This window comes from Myotis myotis, unplaced genomic scaffold (assembly GCF_014108235.1).
Source record: "Myotis myotis isolate mMyoMyo1 unplaced genomic scaffold, mMyoMyo1.p scaffold_m19_p_1, whole genome shotgun sequence".
NCBI lineage: Eukaryota > Metazoa > Chordata > Mammalia > Chiroptera > Vespertilionidae > Myotis > Myotis myotis.
The window spans coordinates 42,889,612-42,916,627 of NW_023416313.1; the positions used below are offsets into that span (position 1 = coordinate 42,889,612).

A 27,016-nucleotide genomic window follows, 5' to 3' on the forward strand; every position below is an offset into this window, starting at 1 on the left:
AAACAACAACAAGGACACACATAAAGATTTTTTTGACTTAAAATGTCCATAAGTCACTGCTGACAAATCTGCATTAGCCTGAATATATCTATTTTTTAATTAATAATTCAATAAGTAATTCTAAGACTGTATAATATTAAACAGTGGGAGGTGCTGTGTATGGCCATATTCTTGAAAGATATGTATCAAACTTTTAGGTACTTGAGTGCTTTGAAGCCTTTATGTGGTCCAGAGCTTACCTTATGAAACAGTGAGCAGCAGTGACAAGCCAATAGTTACTAATCAGAGTGGCTCCACATCGGTGGACACTGTTCTGTTGAAGGCTAGCTTGCCAGGGCCATTCCCCTTCCTTGGCATCCGTGCCCCCTGCTATCCTGTTGCCAGAGAAAGTTATTGTTCGCAGTCCACAACCTGCTCAAAATAGAGCTCATTAGCATATAGTGATATTCATATTGCTTATGCATACATTGCTCTAGTAAACAAATTCCCCATAGTACATTTCACTGTTAATTATGAATTAAGGAAAAACTCAACAGACAGTCTTGGGAAAGTTAGGACTAACTTACTACTGACATGAGATTTCCTGAGCATTCAAAATAAATTGACATCTTCCTTCCCCATCCTCATCACTCACATACACTTTCTCTGTGTCTGTGTGGCCTTGCCTGTTGTAAGGGCTAAGTGAAATTAAATGTTTGAAATTGGAAGATAATAATTGTATAACCAGCTATGAAGTTGCATAGGGAAATGTGTGCCTTTTAATTTCATGAGCAGTTGTTTAGAGTAACGATTGCTATGAAACATTCATAGTAACGAGTGAATGAATGTGATGAATGAGATATTTATAAGAGAAAGAGTAGACAAAAAAGTGTTCATACTCAAGTTACAATACACAATATCTGGATAAAAGGAATAACACAGGATATTCTCAAAGTTATATGCTTCTCTGAATCAAGACTACTTTCACGTAAATTTAGATTCAGAGAAACTGCTAGACTCTTTAAAAAAAGTATAATGTATTTATTTAACTTTATTTTTATTGTTGACGTTTTTACAGATATCCCCATTCCTCCACCTTTGCTAGCCCTTACCCACCCCCAATTCCTTTTTCCTCTGGTCATCACCACACTGTTGTCTGAGTGTATGGGTTATGCATATATGTTATTTGGCTAATCCCTTCATCTTCTTTCATCTCGTCCCCTCCATTCCCCTCTGACAGCTGTCAGTATGCTCCATGTATCTATGCCTCTGCTTCTATTTTGTTTGTCAGTTTTATTTTGTTCATGAGATCCTACATATAAGTGAGATCATATAGTATTTGTCTTTCTCTGACTGGCTTATTTCCTTAGCATAGGTTCTTAAGCCTTTAAAGCAAATCTGCGATAATAGAACGACTTCACTGTTATTTTATCTGTCTGACTCTCTTTCTCTGATTCTTTTGACTATCTCATGTTACTCCAAATGAAGCACCGAGCTTATACCTTAACAGTTTATGGTATCTTTTAAATATTGTCAGTCTTACTAATAAATATTTTTTTAGAGGGCAGAAACTGTATCTTTAAAAAAATGTATCTCCATAAGCTATCTCAGAGAATCTACTATATACAAGGCGCTCAACAAATGTTTGTAGAAATGAAGTCTGTCTAGTCTACTAATTCATGAGACATCTTGGAATAAACATGATATTTGACTGCAAAACCCTTTTCTGTAATGTGTAATGTTCCTAAGCATTTAGAGAGTGCCAAAAACTTGCCATAATCAACAATGTGGGCATAGATTAAAGTAGTGGCGCTTGATCAGGGACAGTTTGCACACCACCCTCCATCCCCAGGAGAAATTTGGCAATATCTGGCTGGAGACATTTTTGGTTGTAATAATTGGGGGTGGGAGTATTGGTATCTAGTGGGTAGAGGTCAGGAATGTTGCTAAAATTTTATAATATACAGGACTGTCCCTGAAGCAAAGAATTATCTGGCCCATAAATGGCAATAGTGTTAAAGTTGATAAACTCTGAGTTAGAGAAAGGAGTTTATGTCAAGAATGAGATTTAAATTAATCGGAAAGGTTAGATGGTCAATTGCTTTATAGGGATGTTGTTAATTATATGTGACAAGATGTGTCATGAGATATTTTTTCCTGAGGGTGGAAAGGAATGAGAAGCACAGGGGAGGGACACATAGACCTTTTAAAAGGCCTTCCCTAGTCCTCTAAAGTCCTCAAGTTTGTATATTGCTTCCGATTCCAGATTGTTCTGTTTGATACAACCCAAACTTCATTTGTCAAGGCATCCTATTCATAAAAACCATTTAGCTGAAACAGAGCCTTTGTGATTTCTATTTTTGATGGGAGAGCTCTCACATTGACTCATTGAATGTAACTCCCTTGACTTTTCCTCTTTCTTTCTACTCCTTAATCATGGTCCCTACAGAGGATAAAACAAACAATCCAGAACCCAAAGGTATAATGGTTCTTCCCTATCCTCCCTTCTGTTTGGACAACTCCTAAAGGAAATCAGCTTTTATTCAACTTCCTTGAGAGGAATATAAAAACAAAGATGCTTCTCTGTGAGCTAGGGGAAACTCCCCTGGGTGACTCTAACTTCCCTGTTTCTGCTCTTACTCAGAATTTTAATCTCATTCATAATTATTCATAAACTGCCATTCTGAGCTCTCTGTTAAGCTTTCAGTTGCTACCTCTTCAGTATTACCTTGTTATTACCTTGCTGAGATCTTACAGGGCACCTTGCTTTTGTTGTGTTAAAAGAGGTCAGAAGGTAAATTTCAAAGATTTTAGAATATAATGATTCTCTGGCTACTTTCAGAAACATCACCTATTGCTGTGCTTTAAATACTTTATATCATGTTCCAAACCTTCATTTTTTCTTTAACCTGGTTTGGTTTTGCTTGCCAATCTCTTCTTTCTCCCCTTTTATCTAAGGTACAATCAAAATCTCAGAGAGGCCTAGTCAAATTCAGATTACTGATCTAGCTGGCTGTTTAGTGTTCTAGCTGGGGAATGAATAAATTTGCCGATCTCTTTCTTACCACTGCTTTTATTTGTGTCTTGGTGACCTCTACTCTACTAACCTGACAAATTCCTAGTTGTAGATTTTGATCACATCAGTACTAAAGTTTTAATTGGAATAAGCGATTTAAGATGTCTTATTAAGTTGCCTGAGGATTGTCCAGCCAAAATATATCAGAGAGAAAAGTAATACAGCTTTGTGTTTAACTTTTGCCCAGGTTGCTCAGAAATAATTATGCTGTGATTGAAGGATAATAAGAGCCACCAGGGTCAGTGTCACCTGTCTCTGGGGGGGAGATTCCTCTAATCCAGCTACCTCAATTGGTCTCACACCCCAGATAGGAGCAGTATTTCTGCTGACAGCCAGGTTGTAGCAACCAGATATCACCTTTATCAGAGCAGCTATTAGGAGAGTGGGAGCAGAAAGCCTTGGCCAGCACGTAAGGCACTCTACTTCTTAGCACACTAAGCTTGGCTTGTAGGGTCAGAATTCCATAGTGAGTTCCTAAACCTGAATTTTTCATAGGCAGAATAGAAAATCTAACAGCTGACATCTATTAAGTGCTTATTATGAGCCATGTACTCTCTTTTTAAAAGTATAAATTAGATATTTTTATTTAAAAAAGTATATTTTCAAAACAATATAATTTAGGGAAAGAGAGTAGCATTGTTTTACATTTTGAAAGTCTGTCTTAATAAAAGATGGCTGAATTTCTTATATCTGCTTCTTGTTTCAATCTACTGTTATATATTGTTTTGGTTAAACTATATGAAGAACATCTGGTTTCACACAGATATGCAGTTGGAAAATGGAGGAGTATTTTAATTCTTGTAAGTACTAGTGCTATAATATGTTTTCTTTACAACAACTTGGAACTAAAGGCTTCAAGGTTAAATAATCTATATAAATTTATACAGTGGTAAATAGCAGATCTGGGTCTCAAAACTGATAGGTAATACTGAAGAGGTAGCTGGTTTTAGATTTTAAGTGCTTAATAAACCCTAGATCCCCTGTGCCATTATGGCACGTGGTAGTGTTCCTCATTTTAAACCCATGATATCAGTTATTTTAGGGCCAACTTAGGTCACCTTCACACAAGTTTCTAAAAGCAGGCTTCCCATTGCCCCTTTATGAATACCACACTGACTCTCCAGTGGAGGTCTTTTTGCCATCCAAGAAATTAAGATTCACAAGAAAATAAGTATTTGTTGATGAACTTACAGGTATTAAGAAGATTTTCTGCTGTCGACATTTCTATGTCTAAAAGTCAAGGGAAAAGAAAATGGAAATATTTATATTTATAAACATATTATTTTGATAGTAATTAATATTAAATACTTTTCTGTGGGGAATAGATTTTTATGTAGGCATAATTATTTATTCAATCTTCATTATATAACTTCTGTGTTTATAGATTAGCATAAAGAATAATAAAATCTTAGTACTCATTTTTCTGCCTAAAATTTCTCAAGTTTTCTAAAATAAGTAATTTTGTGAGTTTGATATTTTTAAAGTTAATATTCTTTGTGTAATGTTTCAATTATTCAGAACATTTAATTAAATATGATATTTGTTTTCCATTCATTTTGGATAACAATTTTTATTTTTACTTTAGTAGTAAGGCAGACTTTAACAACGTCTAATCATTTCTAGCAACTAGGGAACATTACAGGATGAGATTTACTCCAGAAAATTCTGAAAAATTGTCTGCAAAATTCCACATCCCTGTAAAATTGTAAACCTGTTTGATTTATAAGGGAGATGTGCAAGGAGAGGGTGAACAACTGAATCATGATAATGTGCAAATTTCAGATGCTGAAAACTGTAAGTCAACTAGATATTTCTCTTTAAGTGTTTCTCTTTCCAAAAGAATCGCTAGCCTGACTGATAATAGCTCAGTGGTTGAGTGTCAACCTATGAACCAGGATGTCACGATTCCATTCCTAATCAGGGCACACTGGGTTTTGGGCTCAATTCCCAGTGGGGGCGGGGGAGCATTCAGGAGGCAGCCAATCAATAATTCTCTCTCATCGTTGATTTTCTATCTTTCCCTCCCTTTCCCTTCCTCTCTGAAATCAATAAAAAAACCCCACCCACCTCTAGTTGCTCTATAAATTAAATACTATAAGTGTCAATGTAGGTTCATTTTAGTATGATCTTGGGTTTCTATAAATCCAGGAGGGAGTATCCAGTTCCATATACCAATTATAGTTACACACTCTTACATTAGGTTACACAACAAACCAGGGAGACAAAAGAATCCCTTACCAGAGAATCAACCTGTCTGGACAAAAAGTCAGGAGCAATTTGTCAGTCAGATGGACTATGAGTAGACATGCACCACACCTACTAAACCAGGAAGGTAGCATATTTCCATCTAATCCTTCATAACTGCCTTCCAGAAGCCAAGTTTTGTTCAGCATGGTACCTTTAGAGTTTAATTTTGAGCTTTTTGTGGTTGGTAAAATATATCAAACCACATTAAGATTTTGGGGAATAAAATCATTTAACTTGACTAAAAATTTTATATTCCTATAATTTAAGAACAAATTATTTAGGAACCCTTCTATGATTGCAGAACTTTCTTCTTTCTTTGAGGATTTCTTTATTGATGCATGACTTGCTAAAGGAAAGAAATATTTCTGACTTATAACTTACTTTTAGTAGTTGTATTATCCCAGAACCTAATAGAATAACTATCACCTGGGTTGGTGGAAGACAGACATGTACAATGAATGGGGAAATGACATTAGCTGTCACTCCTTTGGTCTGAGTCACTGTGTTTCCTTCCTTTTAAGTCCCTTGGCATACACTCAAAGGCTGGAACTCCTCTGGATTTACCTCTGAATCAAGGAGTTAACGCTGTAACCCAAGATACTCTGTTTATCGAGTATACAGGAAGTGACCTCTTCCCCTCTCCCCCAATAACACTGCCCCTGCTAGAAATGAGATTCCATTAATGGATAAGACAAAGCAGTTTTAAAAAACAGCCCAGCCAATGTACATGGGTTTCTTCCATGGACCAGGAGTCAAAGAAGAATAGACAAGGCCCCTGCCCTCAATGAACCTGGAGTGTAGTGGAAGAGATATACAACTAAGTAGACAATTTGATATTATGTGATAAGTGTTATGGCAGAGAACATTAGTGCACCAAGAAAAGTCACTGGTGATAGGGGAATGGGAATAGCTGATGACAAATTTAATCAGGAAATTACTTTTACTTAAAAATAAAAGCTACTCTAGAGCATTAATATGACTTGTCTGCATTAGAAGGCAAAGGAATTGAGTTTGGACCTGGATTGTGGTTGATAAAATCTGAATCCTTCATTCACTGCAGGCTTTGATTAGTCACCTGGCTACATATTTAACAATAAATAGTTTTTTTAAGCTTCTAATTAGACTGAATCTATAGTTAGATATTAAATATCATATATCATTCCTCAGAGTGATGTAAATATTTCAATATGTTCATCATTTTAACTTTGAAGATTAAAAAAATGTAAAAGATTTTAACATTTAATTAATTAAACTTTTATGTTGGTTAAACTTAAATAAATAGTTGTGTATGCAAGTAGTAGATTTTAAGATAGAACTGCGCTTCAATGTTTTTTTTTTGTTGTTTGTTTTTACCTTTATGCAATTTTAAGAAACATGAAAAATCAGAAATATTTCTTTTTATTTGGTAATATATATGCTTTTCCTATGACTTAGCCATAATTGATCTTAAGCTTTGGCAGCAGTAGAAAAGACTACTGCAATGAAGAGAGGACAGACATGTACTGAGGAGTATATTTAGACAGCTCTTTGATGTAGTGAGCAGTGGACAATGTAAGTGATAACCTGTCTTAAGCTTTTGAAATGCTATCCTTATGTTTCTAAGGGGCTCTTTTGAGAACACACATTGGACAGGAAGTTAATATTTAGGATTAGCACTTTCAGATCGGGAAGTTTCTAGCTTGGCACTCCTGGGGGTACCTTGTGAATGTCTTCATTTTGATGGCACAGATCTGGCGTTACATTCAACAAAGAATACTTTGTGATTCTTTTTAGTTCATGCTCATTGCTTTTTTTAAGACCCATCTTAAGCGGTAGCTTCTCCAAGAAGTTTTCCTTCTTATCCCCCTTTTCTCAGTAAATACCCTAGCTTCATGTTCCCTTACCAATTTGCATTTAATAGTTTTTTGATGCAAAATAATCATAACCTGATAATAGTCACTTGTTCATTCTGAACAAATTAAAAAATTTTTGGAACTTATTTCAGGATGTTTTGTTTTAAACGTATCTTTTCTATAGTTAAGAAAATATTATTTTTCTGGGAACTATACTGATTTAAAAAACTGCATAAAAATAAAAATATTTAGGCCATGGTTAATAGACCCAATTTCAACTATAACAAAATTTATAGACTTATTTTATGCAATACTTGTGACATAAAATACATCGTTTTTGAAGTTGCACAAGTATGCTTTCATTAACCACAAACCACAGCTATTCCTTTCTTATTCAGAACACAAAGAATTCTTTTGTGTTTCTTCAGAAATTTTTCCTTAAGAGACACAATGTAGAAGGTGCAAAGAATAGAAAATCTGTTTTGGAAGAAATGTCTAAATTCTTTAAGTTTAAATTTCTATCTGGCCTGAGTTGACAGACTTGGTAAAAATTTTTATTTCTTTTTAACACAGAGCTATTAATATTGTGAATGCCTTTTCTGTCCTTATTGACTTTTATGAGCTTGAATAGAAGCTCTTGGGTGTATACATTATCAGAAAAATAAATCGCTTTAAGGGGAAAAATTAAAATTGGCATTTATTACATGATACTATTTAACATGTATTGCATTAAGAGAAGCAGGAAATAAATAATCATATAAAAGAAGAAACAGTGTTTTTTCCTAATAGCTTTAGTACCTTCACAATCTTATCTAAAGTGTTGATGAGTGTCAAGATTTCAGGCTGCTGAAATGGAAGATGAAATATCATTGTTATACTTTAGTAGGAGTAACTCCATAATGCTATATTTCAGAATCATCGAAAGATTTCCAAATTTCTCAAAGCCATTTAAAAAACCCCCCACTCTGTGATTCATTTAAATAATATTTGTTAGGACAGTAAGCAGAGATCTAGGAACATGAGAGATAAGGAACCAAACCAATCAGGACATCAAAGATCTAATCCCAAAATTTTGTGTGTATATGTTTTTTGTAATGCGATTAAAAATTTCAACAATTAATATGAGATAGTAGATTCAGATGCAGTTGAAATAAATAATTTTTATGTACCCTTTACCTAATTTTCCCCAAAGGTAATATCTTGCAAAGATGTAGAGGTATTATCTTCAAAACTATAGTAGAGTATCATAATCAGAATATTAACACTGATGCTGTAAAATACAGAACATTTCCATCACCACAAGGATCTGTCAAGTTGCCCTTCTACAGCCACATCTGCTTCCTCCCATCCTTTATCACTGACAACCACTAATCTGTTCTCCCATTCTATAATTTTTTATTTATTTTAAGAATGTCATATGTTCATATAAATAAAATGATTTAGAATATAATTTTCTAGATTGGCTTCTTCACTTGGTGTAGCTTTCTAGAGATTCATCTACATTCTTTTTATTACTCACTTCACCAGTTCAAATGCAAATGTTTTCTGGAAACATCCTCATGGACACACCCAGCATCCTGTGGCCCAGTCAAATTGATACATAAAATTAACCATCACACAGATGTATCTGAACCTCAGAAGGATGCTGCTGAATATCAATCAGTACATAGTATTTGGGATCCAGGCATTCAATCCCATGAGTACAAGATCCCAAGCATTTTGTGGGAGTGGCAAGAGCTAGCTAGCCTACCTATTAAAACTTCAGCCCTAAAGGCTAAGTTTCTGAGAACTTCAGTTTTAGCAAAAAATGCAAATGCACAAACACAAATCGATAAAATAGAGATAGCTGTACAAAACTATCTATAATGGAGATCAAGATTGGGAATTCAGTCAAGAAGTGTCAAGAAGCCCAGCCCAGTCCAGTCAGTGTGTCTCAGTGGTTGAGTGTCAACCCATGAACCAGGAAGTCATGGTTCAATTCCCAGTCAGGGCACATGCCCAGGTTTCAGGCTCAATCCCCAAAAGGGGCATGCAAGAGGGAGCCAATCAATAATACTCTCTCATCATTGATGTTTCTATCCTCCTTCTTCCTTCCTCTCTTGAAAATCAATAAAAACACACACATATGTATTTTAAAAGAAGTGTCAAGGAATGGATATGATGCAGAAAGCAGATGACAGAAGTTCAGGACTCATCCTAGGTATACTGGGTTTAAATTGGTAAGATCAAATTAGAACTTCACTGAATAAAATCTGTTGGTGTCTGGTCTATTAATAGCCTGCCTATTTTGGTCGGAATCTCAGACTTTTTGTGTGTTTAGAACTTAGTCACTATAGATGAATCTAAGTAGCTCAGGCAATTAACTGCATTGGCCCACTATGTAGAATGTTTTAGTATTAGCAATTTAAAATTAATGCCTGACTATTAAAATTACTATTATAAAATTATAATGGTTTTTCCTCTCATGTAGGTTAAAAAATTAAAAAGATTAGGAAAGACCATTCTTAGTTCACAGATATCTTTGTGGATATGTATCATATACTCTATTGATAGTGACTATCTATTAATATTAAATTCTCTTAAAGTATCTGAACAGTGTCTAAAACTAGTTGTATGGTACAATATTTTGGAATTCAAACTCAAACTCAAGATTATATTTGAAAAATACTGAAATAAATATCGTCTATAATAATAAAAGAGTAATATGATAATTAGACTGGACAGCCAAATGACTTTCTGGATGTCCTTCCAGATGTCCTTCTGGACATCCTTCCAGACAAAGCCACAGCGGTGGGGGCCAAGGCAGAGGTGGTTAGAGGTGATCAGGCAGGCAGGCAAGTGGTTAGAGGTGATGAGGCAATCAGGCAGACAAGTGGTAAGGGGTGATCAGGCAGGCAGGCAAGCCAGTGGTTAGGAGCCAGCAGTCCCAGATTGTGAGAGGGATGTCTGACTGCTGGAAATCCCCTTGAAGGGTCCGAGATTGTGAGAGGTTGCAGGCTGGGCTGAGGTACCCCCGCCTCTGTGCACAAATTTCTGCATCAAGCCTAGTTTTAAATAAATTCCCAACTTATTGAAAGATATTTTAAAATTCCAACAGTAATAGTGGTCTACATTGCTAAGGAGACTGGGCAACATTTTCTCTGAATTAAAGTCAAGAATTGGGAAATAAAAAAGGATACAAATGTACTATTCTTTGTAATATTTTGAGCAATAAAAAAAAGTTAAAAATAATCAGGAAATAAGAGTACCAAAGATGCCAAAAGATATATAAAAAAATCTACCTATATTATTAAATAAGAAAGCCTGTCACATAATCATTTAAAAGCTATTTGCTTTTATAATGTTTTCTATTTACTATAGAATATTTAGAATGAATTTAATTGAAGAAGATAGAAGGAGGCAGAGAAAATAGAAGTGGCAGCAAGAACTCAGCTTGAGCGTGCAAACAGCGAAGCCTTACGCAGCAACCTGGGCGCCCTGTCTGTATGCGAATAGCCATGCCTCATGAATCAACCCTGAGCACTCTGTCCACGTGCAAACAGCCAAGCCTTATGCAGCAACCCTGGGAGCCAAGCCTTACACAACAACCCTGGGAGCCAAGCCTTTGCAGCAACCCTGGGAGCCCCTTCCACACGTGAAAATCCAAGCCTTACAGAGCAACTCCAGATGCCACGAGTGTACTAGCCCACAAAAAACCTGATGCAGCAACCCTGGGTGCCACAACTAAGAATGAGCAGCTAAGCCCAATGCATCAACCCTGGTCCTGGTGACTGTACAACCTGCCACCAAGCCTGCCACTGCAGTCACAGGCCCAGTGCAACTCAACACCTAGATCCTTCAGTGAGAGCAAAAATGAGGAGACAATGAAACAACCCCCAAAGGAAAGAAAAGGAGAAATCACCAGAAAAGGAACTAAATAAAATGAAGACATGCAATTTGTCAGAAAAAGAATTCAGAATAAGGGTCATACAGTTCATAAACTAGATGGATGAGAAAATCAACAACTTATGTAAGAATCAAGAGGAAATAAAAGTGAGATAGCTACAATAAAAAACTATGCAAGGTCTCAACAGTAGACTAAAAGAAGTAGAAGACCAAATTAGTGAATTAGAAGAGAGAGCAGCAAAACACATCCAATCTGAACTGCAATTGGAGAAAAAAATTGAAAGGCAGGAGGAGAGCAAAGAGAGCTTTGGTACAACAGGAAATGAAACAACATATGTATAATAGGAATGCCAGAATTACAAAAAGAAGAGCAAGGGTTAGAAAACCTACTTGAAGAAATAATGTCAGGAAACCTCCCTGTTTTGGGGAAGAAGAAAGTTACACAAGCACAGAGAGTCTGAAACAAGATAAACCCAAAAAGACCCACACCAAGACACATCATAATTATGATGGCAAATGTTAATGATAAAGAGAGAATCTTAAAGGCTGCAAGAGAGAGGCAGAGAGTTACCTACAAGGGACCTCCCATTAGATTATCAAATGATTTCTCAACAGAAACACATCAGGCTAGAAAGGAATGGAAGGAAGTATACAAAGTGATGCAGGCCAGGGAACTGAGTCCAACCTACTCTATCCAGCAAGGCTATCATTCAAAATTGAAGGGGAAATCAGAAGATTCACAGACTAAAAAAAAAGCATAAGGAAGTTTATCACTACCAAGCCAGCAATGGAAAAAAATGTTAAAGGGACTGTTGTAAAAAGAAGAAATAAAAAGGGAAGAAGGAACATAGGCACAAAAAATAAAAATGGCTACAAACAAGTACCTATCAATAATAACCTTGAATGTAAATGGACTGAATGCTCCAATCAAAAAATATTGAGTGGCTGAATGACCCATATATATGCTGTCTACAGGAGACCCACCTCAAAACAAGGGACACACACAGATTGAGAGTGAAGGGATGGAAAAATATCTTCCAGGCAAATGGAAATGAGAAAAAAGCTGGGGTAGCAAAACTTATATAAAACAAAATAGACCTCAAAGTGAAGGCCATAACAAGAGATAAAAAGGCCATTTCATAATAGTAAAGGGATCAATACAACAAGAAGATATAACTCTGGTAAACATATATGCACCCAATACAGGAGCACCCAAATACATAAAAAAACTTCTGGAAGAACTCAAGGGAGAGATCAACAACAATAGAATCATAATAGGGGACTTTAATACTCCACTGACATTACTGGATAAATCCTCTGGACAAAAAATCAGCAATATTAAATGACTCACTAGATCAGATGAACTTAATTGATATCTTCAGAACACTTCATCCCAAAGCTACAGAATATACATTCTTCTCAAGTGTACATGTGACATTTTTAAAGATAGACCAAATATTGGGTCACAATCAAAGTCTTTCCAAATTCAAGAAGATTGAAATCATATCAAGCATCTTCTCAGATCACAATGGCATAATATTAGAAATCAACTACAATAAAAACAATAAAAAATTCAAATACTTGGAAGCTGAATAGCATGCTATTTAACAATGATTGGGTTACCAAAGAGATCAAAGAAGAAATTAAAAACATCCTGGAAACAAATGATAATGAAAACACAACAATACAAAATCTATGGGACACAGTGAAAACAGACAGTTTTGAAAGGGAAGTTCATAACTCTACAGACCTACCTCAGAAAAACAAGAAAAAATGGTAATTAATTATCTAACTGTACAACTAAAGAATTTGAAAGAGGGCAACAAGAAAATCCCAGAGTAAGCAGAAGGAAGGAAATAATAAAGATCAGAGTGTAAATAAACAACATAGAGACAAAAAAAAATACAAAAGATCAATGAAACCAAGAGCTGGTTCTTTGAAAGGATAAACAAGATTGCTGAACCTCTAACCAGGCTCACCAAGAAGCAAAGAGAGAGGACCCAAATAAACAAAATCAGAAATGAAAAAGGTAAAGTAACAACTGACCCCACAGACATACAAAGCATTGTAAAAAGTACTATGAACAACTCTACTCCAACAAACTGGACAACGTTGATGAAATGGATATATTCCTAGAAAAATACAAGCTTCCAAAAATCAATCAGAAAGAATAAAAAATCCTGAATAGGCTGATAACTACTAATGCAATTGAAACAGTAATCAAAAAACTTCCAGGAAACAAAAGGTCTGGACTGGATGACTTCACAGGGGAGTTTTACCAAACATTCAAAGAAGAACTAAAACTTTTCCTTCTCAGATTGTTCCAAAAAATTCAAGAGGAAGGCACACTTCAAAGCTCTTTCTATGAAGCCAGCATTACCCTAATCCCATAATCAGATAAAGACACCACAAAGAAAGAGAATTACAGGCCAATATCCCTGATGAACATAGATGCCAAAATACTCAACAAAATTCTGGCAAATCAGATCCAGCATTACATTAGGAAGATCATACACCATGACCAAGTGGGATTTATTCCAGAGATGCAAGACTGGTACAATCTCCCCAAATCAATAAATGTGATACATCACTTAAACAAATTGAGAGATAAAAATTATATAATCATATCAATTGATGCAGAAAAGGCATTTGACAAAATCCAACACCCTTTTCTGATAAAAACTCTCAGAAAAGTGGGAATAGAGAGATCATACCTGAACATAATAAAAGCCGTATATGACAAACCTAGAGCCAACATCATACTCAATGGGAAAAAATTAAAACCATTTTCCCTAAGAACAGGAACAAGATAGGGATGCCCACATTCACCACTCCTGTTTGACATAGTACTAGAAATACTAGCCATAGCAATCAGGCAACAAGAAGAAATAAAAGGCATCCAAATTGGAAAAGAAGAAGTAAAATTGTCATTATTCGCAGATGACATGATATTGTACTTAGAAAACCCTAAATACTCCATCAAAAAATCACTAGAATTAATAAATGAATTTGGCAATGTAGCAGGATACAAAATAAACAATCAGAAATCTATGGCTTTTTTATACACCAATAATGAACTCATAGAAAGAGAAACTAAATAATAATAATAATAATAATAATAATAATAATAATAATAAAAATCCCATTTACCATTGCAACAAAAAATTAAGATACCTAGGAATAAATTTAACCAAGGAGGTAAAGGACCTATACTCAGAAAATTAAAGGATGCAGAAAAATGAGATAGAGGAAGACATAAACAAATGGAAGAATACACCATGTTCATGGATTGGTAGAATCAACATCATTAAAATGTCCATACTACCCAAAGCAATCTATAGATTCAATGCAATCCCCATTAAAATGCCAATGGCTTATTTCACAGACCTAAAACAAATGTTCCAAAAATTCATCTGGATTAAAAAAAGACCTCGAGTAGCTGCAGCAATCTTGAGAAAGAAGAACACAGTTGGAGGGATCACTATACCAGATATCAAGGTATACTACAAAGCCACTGTTCGCAAAACTGCCTGGTACTGGCACAAGAATAGACGAAAAGACCAATGGAACAGAAGAGAGAACCCAGAAATCAACCCAAGCCATTATGCTCAATTAATATTTGACAAAGGAGACAAGAGCATACAATGGAGTTAAGACAGTCTTCAATAAATGGTGTTGGGAAAATTGGACAGATACATGCAAAAAAATGAAACTAGACCACCAACTTACACCATACACAAAAATAAACTCAAAATGGATAAAGGACTTAAACATAAAACGGGCAATTATAAAAATCTTAGAAGAAGCCATAGGCAGCAAAATAGCAGACATTTGTCATAGCAATATCTTTACTGATACACCTCCTAGGGCAATGAAAACTAAGGAGAAAATAAACAAATGGGACTACATCGAAATAAAAAGTATCTGCACAGTGAAAGAAACCCTCATCAACAAAACAACAAGAAAGCCCATGGCATGGGAAAACATAATTGCCAATATTATCTCTGATAAGGATTTAATCTCCAAAATTTATAGGGAACTCATACAACTTAACAAAAGGAAGAGAAACAATCCAATAAAAAAATGGGCAAAGGACTTAAATAGACACTTTTAAAAAGAGGACATATAAAAGGCCAAGAGACATATGCAAACATGCTCAAAGTCACTAATCATCAGAGAGATGCAAATCAAAACAACAATGAGATACCATCTCACACCTGTCAGAATGGCTATCATCAACAAATCAACAAACTATAAGTGCTGGAGAGGATGTGGAGAAAAAGGAACACTCGTGCACTGCTGGTGGGAATGCAGACTGGTGTAGTCACTGTAGAAAATATTATGGAGTTTCCTCAAAAAATAAAAAATGGAACTCCCATTTGACCCAATAATCCCACTTCTAGGAATATATCCCAGGAAATCAGAAACACCAATCAGAAAGGATATATGCACCCCTATGTTCATGGCAACACAATTTACAATAGCTAAGATTTGGAAACAGCCTAAGTGCCCATCAACAGATGAGTGGATTAGAAAACGGTGGTACATCTACACAATGGAATATTACACTGCTGTAAAAAAAGAAGGAATTCTTACCATTTGCTACAGCATGGATGGAACTGGAGAGCATTATGCTAAGCAAAATAAGCCAGTCAGAGAAAGATAAATATCACATGATCTCACTCATTTGTGGATTATAATGAACAACATAAACTGATGAACAAAAATGGAACCAGAATCTTAGAAGAATTGAACAGACTGTCCAACCTATAAGGGAAGGCAGGGGGGCAGGGGTGAGGGGTAAGAGATCAACCAAAGGACTCATATACATTCATATGAGCATAACCAATGGTTACAGATACTAGGGGGGTGAGGGCATGTGCTGGGGTTGGGGGTGGCTGGAGAGTGTTCAATGGGGGAAAAAGGAGACTTAGGTAATACTTTAAACAATAAAGTATTAAAAAGAAGAAATAAAGGGAACTCTGCTTGACATTGAAGTATGAGAAATAAAATAAAAGAACAATTATTAGAGTTCAAAACCCCAAACATTGGGATTATTTGGCAAAGGCACCAATAACCCAATATTTCCCTACATGAAATATAGGGCACTAGAATATCCACTATATATTGATGGATGTCCATACTAATGTTCATACTAGAAAAGTAGGTGGTAAGTTTGAGAAAGATTTTTGTAAAAATATAATTTAAAAAGAATTTTTATAGTTTATTAAACAGATAAAATATAAACTATTCAGAATATTTACCTTAGACAAATTTATTTGCAATGAATTGTCTTTGGTCAAGGTATTATACTACTTAGAATATTTTAAAAATATTTTGTTAATAAAACAGGATTATAAGAACTGAAGATTGGTTCTTGATTAAGAAAGGACACTGTGGGAAATAATAAGCTTTAAGAAAATTTCCTCTGGGATTTATCAAAGAATAATTGGTCAGTCAACTGATTAAATCATGGTGCAAATGCAGCGAGGTATTGTCTCAGGATCAAGCCACATGAAAAAGATGAGTTCTACTAATCCATTTGTCAGTGTTGGCCTGCTGCTCACAAATGACTGCTAGGCCAGAGCTTTATTCTTCTTGTAAAACTGTTAATAATGGGTTAGGACAGTCATCTGTATGAAGTTCTATGTTACTATTCATTCTATTACTTCAACATAATTTGAATTTTTACTCTAACCAATTATAATTTAGCATAAGTATTTAAAATACTTTTCTTCCTATTCAATAGATGGTTAAGTGTACCAATGTATGCAGGCATTTTTAAGGAAATGATTATTATTTAAAGAAAATTACAGGCATACCCTTAAATATGTTCATTAAAGTTATGAACATTCAACTTTATAAGACATTTGATTTAAAACCCTCACTTTAGCTTGTGAGATATTTCTTTATAAGGAATGACTTGGATTTTTCCTTCCAGAGCTCCCTGAAGAGAGCCACCATGTGGTCATCTTTGTAGTTGTGTATTTGGTACATCTAGTCTAGTGTTACATTTTCTTTGTAGCTTTTGATTTGAGAGTTTATGGCAGTGAGAGTCAAGTGCATCATGCTGTGAGGTCAACTTGTTTGGTGAGATATCACTTGAATTGTTTAACTTGTCATTTCCTTCCATCCTTTATTTATTTATTTATTTTTGCATTGAAGTTTGAATTACATAAACAAACACTTTAATGTTTTGGTTTGATTCTTAAGCTATAAAATAATGAGATCATGTAAGCACTCACATCATAAAATAAAGAAAAACTGTGTTAACTAATTTTAATTATTGACATTATCATCTCTGTTTTGAAGAATTGTGATATGATTTAAGCATCCATGAATATAAATTTGGGAGCTTGGAAATGCATAAAAAGTTTACCCATTGGCATCAATGGTATTAGGTTGAGAAATTCTCTTTTTGAGAGATTTTTCAGGAAACACTATTTTCATGGGCAGGAAAAACTATACTATCAATGGTTTTTCTAGGTTTATGCTAACTAGGCAATTTGAAAATCTTCTGAACTAGTTAGTGAGTTTAGGATGAATGGAGAAAACATTGCTCTCTCACTGATTGTTAGTAACTTGGAACATAGTAGCTTTGTCATTTTTCATGGAATTCAGGAGTGAGTAGAATGACACATTATGTTCATGGGTCTTAATAAGTGAAGTACTCTTTACATCCTAAATCTGGAGTAGCAATGTCTACTAATAACATACATGTTGCAACCTTGCCGTCATCCCTCCTCAATTGGGATTCTGGAAGAGAATTAAGCTCTAAAGCCCTAGGGGGATTTTATTTTTGTGAAATGAATGAATTCTTTTATGCATCTGGAATAGTACTATTTTATTTGGAAGAACTGAAAACAGTCACACATACCATTTTCTTTAGGGATTAATTCTTTTTATGGAACCCCAATTGACTATATATGTATATCCTATACTATCCAGAATAGGAGAATATATATATATATATATATATATATATATTCAGTTGCAGCTTTGATATTATGGAATTCATTAATTCACCCAACAACTATTAACTGCTATATGCCAGCCCCTGTGCCAGTCTCTGAAAATGTAATGGTGAGCAAAAATAGACATGGCCTCTGCTCTCAAGGAGATTATGATCTGATGGGAGAGACAGTCCATAATCAAGTAATCACTTTAGTGACTATATAATTAAAACCTGAGAAAGTGCACTGAAGGGAAAGAATGGGCTTCTCTGAGAGCTCTGTCAAAGGAATATAACTCCTACTGGAATTGTTGGCCAAACGTGGTGACAAGGGTGTAGAAGCCAGTAGACTGAAAACATAGGGCTTTAGATACATTGTTGACAAAAACCTTCTGATGAGAGGTGAGAAAGGAGGGAGGTGGAGTTTCTCAGCAACAGGTGGAGGCTAAGACAATACCAAAGTGCAGTCCATACTTAAGTATATTACACTTAACGGTCACTGCTTTTCTTAAAACTGTAGCATAGGATTGTCATATGCCAAACTACCGAGAAAAAGAATAAATCTGGAAAAGACATCCAGAAAGCCTGTTTTCCTGGTATCGTACATAATGATCTTAAAGTTTGGAAAAATACTGGGAATATAATGTTGTTTTTTAACTTGTGAGTTCATGGTTTTAGCAAACGAGTTTCCCAAAATATACCGTTGTTGTCAACCTCTCTATAAATTGGAGAGCTGCTTTACTTATCTGTATTCTTTTGAGGTCACGATACATAGGATAAGCTGTATGATAAGAAAGGTTATAAAAGAAAGTATCAAATAATTGGAGAAGGGTCATATTTCAAACACATGGTGCTCCATAATCAGGAGAAGCATGTTCAGGTTTTGTGTTTTAAGCCTTTTGATGTTCCATGCAAGTGAACCCTTGGTCTAGAGATTCTTCTCCTCTCTCCCCACACCCTAAACAAACATGTAGCCCTTCCTTTAAGGGTAGGGATACTTTTCTGTCCTTGGTCAAATTTGTTGTACCAAAGAACTGAAAGCATGGCTTACTGTGCCAAATGTTAACTGTACTTTTATCAAGACCAGAGAATGGTGGAACATTTGTTCCTACTTTTTAGAAGTTGCCTTTTACAATAGTATTAGGTGACTGAGAATAAGAATAAGATTGTGGGAATGAGTGAGAGACAAAGTCCATTAAAGGCCTATAAAGAAGTACGATGTTAAAGAGATTCAAACTCAATTCTGGCGTTTAGGAGTCTAGCTTCTTGTGATATCCAAAAGAATGGAGGAAGAAATCATGACCCACAGAACAAGTCATAATAGTTTCAGAGTTAAAGGCTGCCTTAGGTTGCAAAAAAACATTATTTGGGAACCTGATTACTTAAAAAAACTATAATCAAATAAGGTTTAATTCCAATAATGCAAGATGATATTATATAAACAAATTGATTAAAATGAACCTTGAATATTTAATCAGTGATTAAAGATAATTATCGTTGTATATAAAATGACATTTTAAAGAGAGAAGTGTTGTTTTCATTTGCATATCAAAATACCATATTCAAATTAAAAGTTGAAAATCACTCTATACCATACAGAAAAATGCTTACCTGAGACTCTCAATGAAGAAGAATCTATATTTAAACACCCAGTTTCACCATTTAACTTCTGATATAAAATGGTTTCGATCCTATCTCGAAATTTTGCTGCCTTATTTTTAAAGCAGAATATAAACTTCAGCACAGAATGTATTACCACTTTCCCTTTGGCTCTGCTGCAGAACAGAAGCAGACAAATAAATTCAGCTTTTTACTGAGCCTTTGTCATTGTTAGCAGAGTCATTGCATACTTTGTTAAGCAGAACTCCTAGCAGCTATTTCAGTTTCTCCCGAGGGCATGGAAATGGCACTTTCTGGACATGGTGAACAGAAAAGACAATGTGATTTAGACTCAGGGGAACTGAATTTGTATTCTAGATTTACTACTTGCCACCTTCTTGATTATAGCAAGCTGTTGGCATTTTCTGTACTTAAATTTCCTCATATCTATAATAGGGATGGAATATTATTTACTGGGTTATTGTAAACACCATATTAGATAATGTATATGGAGGTATTTTGAAAATTTTAGAGTATTGTGTAAAAATTACTTATTAATATAAATGCATCTATGTATTATAAATCCAGTACAGACTCTGTATAAAGGGCCAATAGCTAGTATAAAAGTGAATGTAACAGGCAATATGAGAGAATCATTAATTCTCATTTTTTTAAAGTGAGGGCAGAATTTTCCAGGGTGGGCCAATTCTCTCTCACCTGTTCGAAATCATGACTGAGTAAAAAATTTCTACCAGATTTATTAAATTTATAATTCTGACTTGAAGATGCAAATACATAAAATAAACAAAGTAAAAATAAATAAACAAACCAGAAATTTAAAAAGGGGTAACTACCGGTGACTCTGGGGAATGTCTCTTCCACTCTGTTCGCTCTGTTCTCAGTTTCTGTGTCTCCTTACTTCTCTAGGTATTTCTCTGAATATGTGCATTTGAAAACCCACAACCACCCCAAAGCTTTATGAGACTCAAGAAAGACCCTGGCCCTAGGCGGTTTAGCTCAATGAATAGAGAGTTGGCCTAAGGACTGAAGGGTCCCAGGTTTGATTCTGGTCAAGGGCACATGTCCAGGTTGCAGGCTTGATTCCCAATAGGGGGCATGCAGGAGGCAGCTGATCAACGATTCTCGCTCATCATTGATGTTTCTCTTTCTCCCTCTCCCTTCCTCTCTGAAATCTATAAAAATATATTTTAAAAAAAGATCCCGAAAACATCCACTTCTAAACTTTCATAACACTCATGAACAAAAACAGAAACCGTGGCCAGTATCCATGATTAAAATGGTTATAAAGCCTATTATTCTAACAATTTTTTCCAGGATAATTCTAAATTAAAGGATTAGCTTATTTTTTATATCACTCCTTATTTATGTTTTAGAGTATGTATGCATATGCTCTTACTTTGAGTGCTATATGTGAATTATTTTTATTTCCTTTATACAGTATTAAGCATTAGTTATTACTTGCCAATTTATTAAGTATACTTTTATGTAGGTGCAATGCTATTTTTTTCTTGTCTGATCTATAGGGACAAACACTTTATTTCTAATGCAATAGGCAAGGACATATTGTATTACTTTGTTTATTTTAAAGATTTTTGTCAAACCATAGATGTCACTTTGACTCTTCATTCTGTGTCAAATAACAACCTAAAATTAAACTAAATATAGACATATGGGTTATTAGGCTGACATCATTAGGGTAAAATGGTCCTCTTTTCTAATAAAAAATGAAATAAAAGTTATTTTAATTTTACCTTTTCTTGACTCATAAAATACTCTTTAGTTTTATATGACAAATGCTTATTTTCTTTTACATTCCTGAACTTTCTATTCATTCATTCATTCATTCATTCATTCATTCATTCATACCTTGATTCATTTAACAGACATGTATTAATTTAGTTCAGGCAATATGCCATACATAGTTCTAGGTACTATATCAGCTCATATAAGACCACAAGATCCCTGCTAGCATGAGTTAGAAAGAGAGACAGATAAACAAGAAAACAAAGAAATAAATAATCTTTATGGTAAATTCTATGAAGAAAATAGAGCATTGACTTGAAGGGTAGATATGGGAACATTATATAAAGCCTCTTTGAAGTAAGAGCCTCGTAACAAGGACTGAGTCATATTAAGATTGAAGGAGGAATGTTCCAGAAAGAAGGAATATCAACTGTAAAAACCTTGCCCAAAGTAGCCTTAACATTCCCCTCATTTTATTAAATGTTTGACAGACTTCTTTTTGACTCTAGGCCCCTGATAGCCCTGTTTTTAGATCACTTACTCTAAAAACTTGTAAATGTAAATTCTTTCTCTGCTCCTTTGAGTTATAAGTAAGTTTTTCAAAAGGCTCTTGCAGTTTAACCCAGAAATGTATTTCTCAAGCCCCTGAAGGCCATCTACGGTTACTCGGGTCTAGTAACCATCAAAGATGGTAGCCTCTCTATCTCTCAGTTTCAGGGGGAAGGTGAAAGCCTAACCTTGGTGGGCACCTTACTCCAAGTTGTAAAACCACCTCCTGTCATGAAGACATGAGTTTAGTTTACTTTGGGCAAAGCCAATGATGCAATTTTGCATGTTTATTAGAATAATAGCAGGTCAGTAGTGTGAATATAAAGTTACGAGTGAAGTCAAGGGTATGAGAAAAGGTCAGAGAGAGGCAGGGCCAGGTCAGGTAGGGTCATGTGGACTATATTAGGAGTTTGGAAATCGTAGGAAATGATCAGATGATATTAAGTAGGGGGATTATATGCTTTTCCAATTCACTTTGACTGCAGTGTGGGGAATGGATTGTAGTGGAGCAAGAGTGAAAGCTGAAGATTACACAAGTTGATGCAATAATCTAGATATACCTGCTTGGGTTCAACCTACAGCTCTAGTATTTATTAAATGTGTGACCTTGGCAAGTCACTTACCCTTCCTTTCCTTCAGTTTCCTCATCTGTAGAATGGGAAACTTATATATAAAACCACACAGGGTTATTATCAGGTTAAATGGGTTAATATATAAAAAGTTCCAGGGGAGGGGGTCACTGGTTAAGTGTGCTGGTTTAAGGAGAGGTAGATTCCAAAGCATATTAACATTTCTATTTCTATTTGTAGTTGTTATTCTTTTCCTATCTCTTGCAGGTTATCTGTTCCTTCCCAGTATTTGGTTAAAACATCCTCACTGCTAGAAAACAGCTGCAGATTTGGATTTTTAGAGGGGCAGGAGGGTAAGGTAAAAGAATGAAGCTTTTTGGGTGTAAATACATGTGCATACATCATGGCAAACTGCAGCCTCAGTTTCAGTTTACTAATATCATGTGGGAATGTGGTCTGTGCTGTTAGATCTTTTGATTTTTCAACATTCTAAAAATTCTTTTTTTTTATGTGAAATTTTCTAACTTTTCCATTTGGGATTTACCCCATTAGCTACTAGTTTATGACTCCTGGGTCAGACATTCTGTACATGGCTCTCTTACCTTACCTATTCTTTCCTTAGCTTGAAATAATCTCCTGATTTTAAATGTACTTTTTTATTTTGGGCCTTATATTTAAAACGCGCACACACTCATTTAATCTTTACCTGAAACTTACAATAATCTGGAACTCCTGATTCTGGTTCAATAATTTCTCAATAGACCTTGAATACCTTTTATTTTTCACATTTGAAAATGCTAGTTGTTTTGAAGCCCTGAATTCAAATTTGTTTGAACCCTTTAATTGTATACCAAGCAAAGATATTCTGCTGAGTATGATAAGAAACAGGACAGAACATTTTTTTCTCAGTGCCTCTCATGCTATTTTATATACCTTACTTGGACAACATGGGATTTGACATACTGTCTTCTCAGTTTTGATCCATGAAATGTTTCATTTATCTGTTAAAAGAGTAAAATGCATAATTATTATGTTTTATTTTAAGTTTTCATTGTGGAGAACTTCAAACATACATGAAAGCAGATAGAATAGTGTAAAAAAACCCATGTATCCATCATTCCACTTTGTCAGTTATTAATAAATGGCCAGACCAGTTTCATTTTACTACTACCTACATCCCCAAAATTAACTAGTTCTTTAATATCATCAAATACATAGTATTAAAATTTTCCCAGATCATGACTCATTTAGGGAAAAGATGCAATGTGTTAAATATATATCTTTTTGAAAATTATCTTCAGGCCAGTTCATTCACAAATGTCTTTAAATAAAAAAAATATGTGGCACAGTTGTATAAAAATATTTGTTCCTAACAGTAGCATGATACATCAGAATATTCATTTTGGAGAGGTGAATTCAAAAGACCAACTAATATATTTTATCTTCCATGTTCAGCCTTTTATTGAATATCAATGTCATAAAACTTTACAGAAATGTCCCCAGAAGGAGATTTTTCTTTCTTTTTCTCTTTCTCTTTCTTTCTTTCTTCCTTTCTTTCTTTCTTTCTTTCTTTCTTTCTTTCTTTCTTTCTTTCTTTCTTTTCTTTCTTTCTTTCTTTCTTTCTTTCTTCTTTCTTTCTTTCCTTTCTTCTTTCTCTTTCTCTTCCTTCCTTCCTTCTCTCTCTCTCTCTCTCTCTCTCTCTCTCTCTCTCTCTCTCTCTCTCTCTCTCTCCCTCCCTCTCTCTCTCTTTAAAATGGCAGACTCCGTTCATGACTGAACTTCAAACCATTTTTGCCTGCTGTTTGAATAACATGCTACTGATGGGATCAAAGTGAGATATGTAGAAATCTCTCAGAGAAATTTTATGAATTGTTTTTTTCAGGTGCTCCTGATCTCAACCTGATGGATGATTTCCCACTGTAGGACCTTTACAGAGCACCAGACAACAAATTGCACTGCCCATGACTTTTACTTTTGCAAAGACTGGCCTTCAAAAACTGACTCAATATTGGAATTGCAGCGATTTAAATTACATTTTCCTCTTGCTCCTAAGCAATTGGAAGGTGTTCATGTATTCAATAAGTATATGTTTAAATAAAACTATGAACTAATCAGATAGATCCATTCTTTTTTAGAGATTCAAAAGAGAACATAGATAACAAGCAGACCAAGGAGTAAATATGATAATCTGAGATAGTATTAGGTGATATAAAAATATAAACTAAAGTAAATAATGGAGATATGGGAAGGATCAAGTCAGGCCTCTTTGAAGTGGTGATATTTTAGTGAAACCTGACAATCAAGGGGAGAGGAATATTCTAGATGGAAGGAAGTGCAGTTCCTAGGGAAAAATGAGATTGGTATAATTGAGGGAAGAAGCAAACTTGTTGTGACTCAAGTAAAGTGAGCAAGGGAGAGGGTATATAAATTGAGGTTGTATGCGTAGGTAGCGACAAGATTATAGAGAACCTTGTTGGCCGTGATAAAGGTTTTGGATGTAATTCCTAAAATATAGTGAATGGAAGAATCTTGACAAGATGGTAGCTAAATTACGTCATATTTCTCTTCTATTTCCATTTTAATATACCTGCCTTTCCTGGTGTTGAGTGGGTTTGGGCTTAATTGGAGTCCTGGGAGAAGGGAGGTGATGAGGAACCTTCTTTTTCATGGGCCAGGAAGAACCTAGAGAACAACCTGAGAACCCTGTGAAAAGATAGAATCACACAGGCCCTGGGAAGAGATTGACTAACTGAGATGCATGGATGCCCAGGGATTAAGCTGACACTGGACCATGTGAGTGGGTTTTCATAGACCCACGGCCTCTAAGAAGAAACTGCAAAACTGAAGATTCCTTGCTCCTGAGACTAAGCTAGTATGGTGGGCAGAACATGGGGAGCTGGAAGATTTCCTTCTGGGCTTTGGTATGAAGAATGCCTGCTGCCCAACCTTCAGCCTATAGGATGTAAGAAAATCTCATTTCCCAACTTGTAGTACTACCTCTAATAACAAAACAGTGGCCCCAATAAGCCAACAGGAAAAATGGCAATGCAAATAAGGAGCCTAGCTGCCAGAAAAAGAAAATAAAACAGATTAGGTTTTCATCAAAATAAAGTAATGGGTGCAAAAATCCCCACTTAGAATATGATTCCAGAAGTGGCTATAAATAATAGAAGTGTGAAAAGACAAAAAAGAGGGATGGATGACATATAATAATGATAATAAATAGTGGGAGGAAATGGTTCTGAATTAAATAAAGATCAAAACCTGTAGATTCAAAGGAGTAGACTGATTTGTGGCATGTTTGATGTATCTGGGAAATATTCTTGCATTTTAGATATAAAGAAAAATTTTGACAAATTTCTATTTAGGAACAAAGTATACATTAATAGAAAAATAGAATCAGAAATTTCATTTATAACATTTGAAGTTGGAAGTTGGTGAGATAATATTGTCATATTTTGAGATAAAAATTTTACAATTTAACCATCCTACTCCCAGTCAAGATATAATCTCAAATCAGAGGAAAAGAGGTTTTTATGGCAAGGATTTAGTAACATCATTTACATATCACAACTGAGAAAAATACATGACTAATAATTCTCATAAAGTAAGACATAAGTCATAATTGAGATCCCCTGGAGGAGAAGTTTAAGAAGAGAAGAAACAAATGGTGAGCAATAAAACCTGGTGTGTGTGTGTGTGTGTGTGTGTGTGTGTGTGTGTGTGATATTAATATAATGAACATATAATTTCTATGCTTAAAGTGGAGGCAACATACTTTAAGAAACATCCTAATAATAGTTTTGAACTTGAAGTACTATTTCAGCAAAACCTAGTTATTAGGAAGAAGAAAGGAGGGCAGAAGAGGGAGAGAAAATAAAAGTGATAAAAAGTCTTATCAGGAGTGGGGAATGGAAAAGGGAGGAGAGGATAGAAGGGAAAGTATGTTAAAGGCCTCCTTTTCTTGGGTTGAGGGTTAGGTAAGGAAAATAACCAGTTGATGGGACTAACAGTTTTTAAAATAATAGTGGAAAAATATTTATGTAATTTCTAGTTCCAGAAAGGATAAGTTAACTAAGTATATTGACATTTTCAGGAGGAAAAAAATGGAATGGAAAACAATTTAAATCAGAAATAATAAAAAAGGAAGCTAAAATATTTACTTAAAGCAAACTAGAGAAATAAAAACAGTTATCAAGTGGTCGGCAAACCGCAGCTCGTGAGCCACATGCGGCTGTTTGGCCCCTTGAGTGTGGCTCTTCCACAAAATACCAACTTCTGTGCATGGCCCACGAAGTTTCAATCGCACTGTATGTGCGCACCCGCACGTGATATTTTGTGGAAGAGCCACACTCAAGGGGCCAAAGAGCCACATGTGGCTCGCAAGCCGCAATTTGCCGACCATGGCAGCCGGTTTGACTCAGTGGATAGAGCATCAGCTTGTGGACTGAAGGGTCTCTGGTTTGATTCCTGTCAAGGGCACATGCCTGGATTGTGGGCCCGATCCCCAGTAGGGGGTGTGCAGGAGGCAGCTGATCAATTATTCTCTCTCATCATTGATGTT

General features: G+C 35.2%; 1 protein-coding gene across 1 annotated transcript in view; it reads right to left on the bottom strand.

Annotated features, from left to right (window-relative positions):
• LOC118664995 (transmembrane protease serine 11C-like) overlaps nucleotides 1–27,016 on the bottom strand; it is a 54,769-nt gene that overhangs the window by 15,269 nt on the left and 12,484 nt on the right. Inside the window, exons 4-7 of the mRNA XM_036325793.1 lie at nucleotides 23,386–23,453; nucleotides 19,583–19,746; nucleotides 4,247–4,285; nucleotides 240–411 (exon numbers count right to left, since the gene is read on the bottom strand). Coding sequence (XP_036181686.1) covers nucleotides 240–411; nucleotides 4,247–4,285; nucleotides 19,583–19,746; nucleotides 23,386–23,453 — 443 coding nt within the window. The remainder of the gene's footprint in view (nucleotides 1–239; nucleotides 412–4,246; nucleotides 4,286–19,582; nucleotides 19,747–23,385; nucleotides 23,454–27,016) is intronic.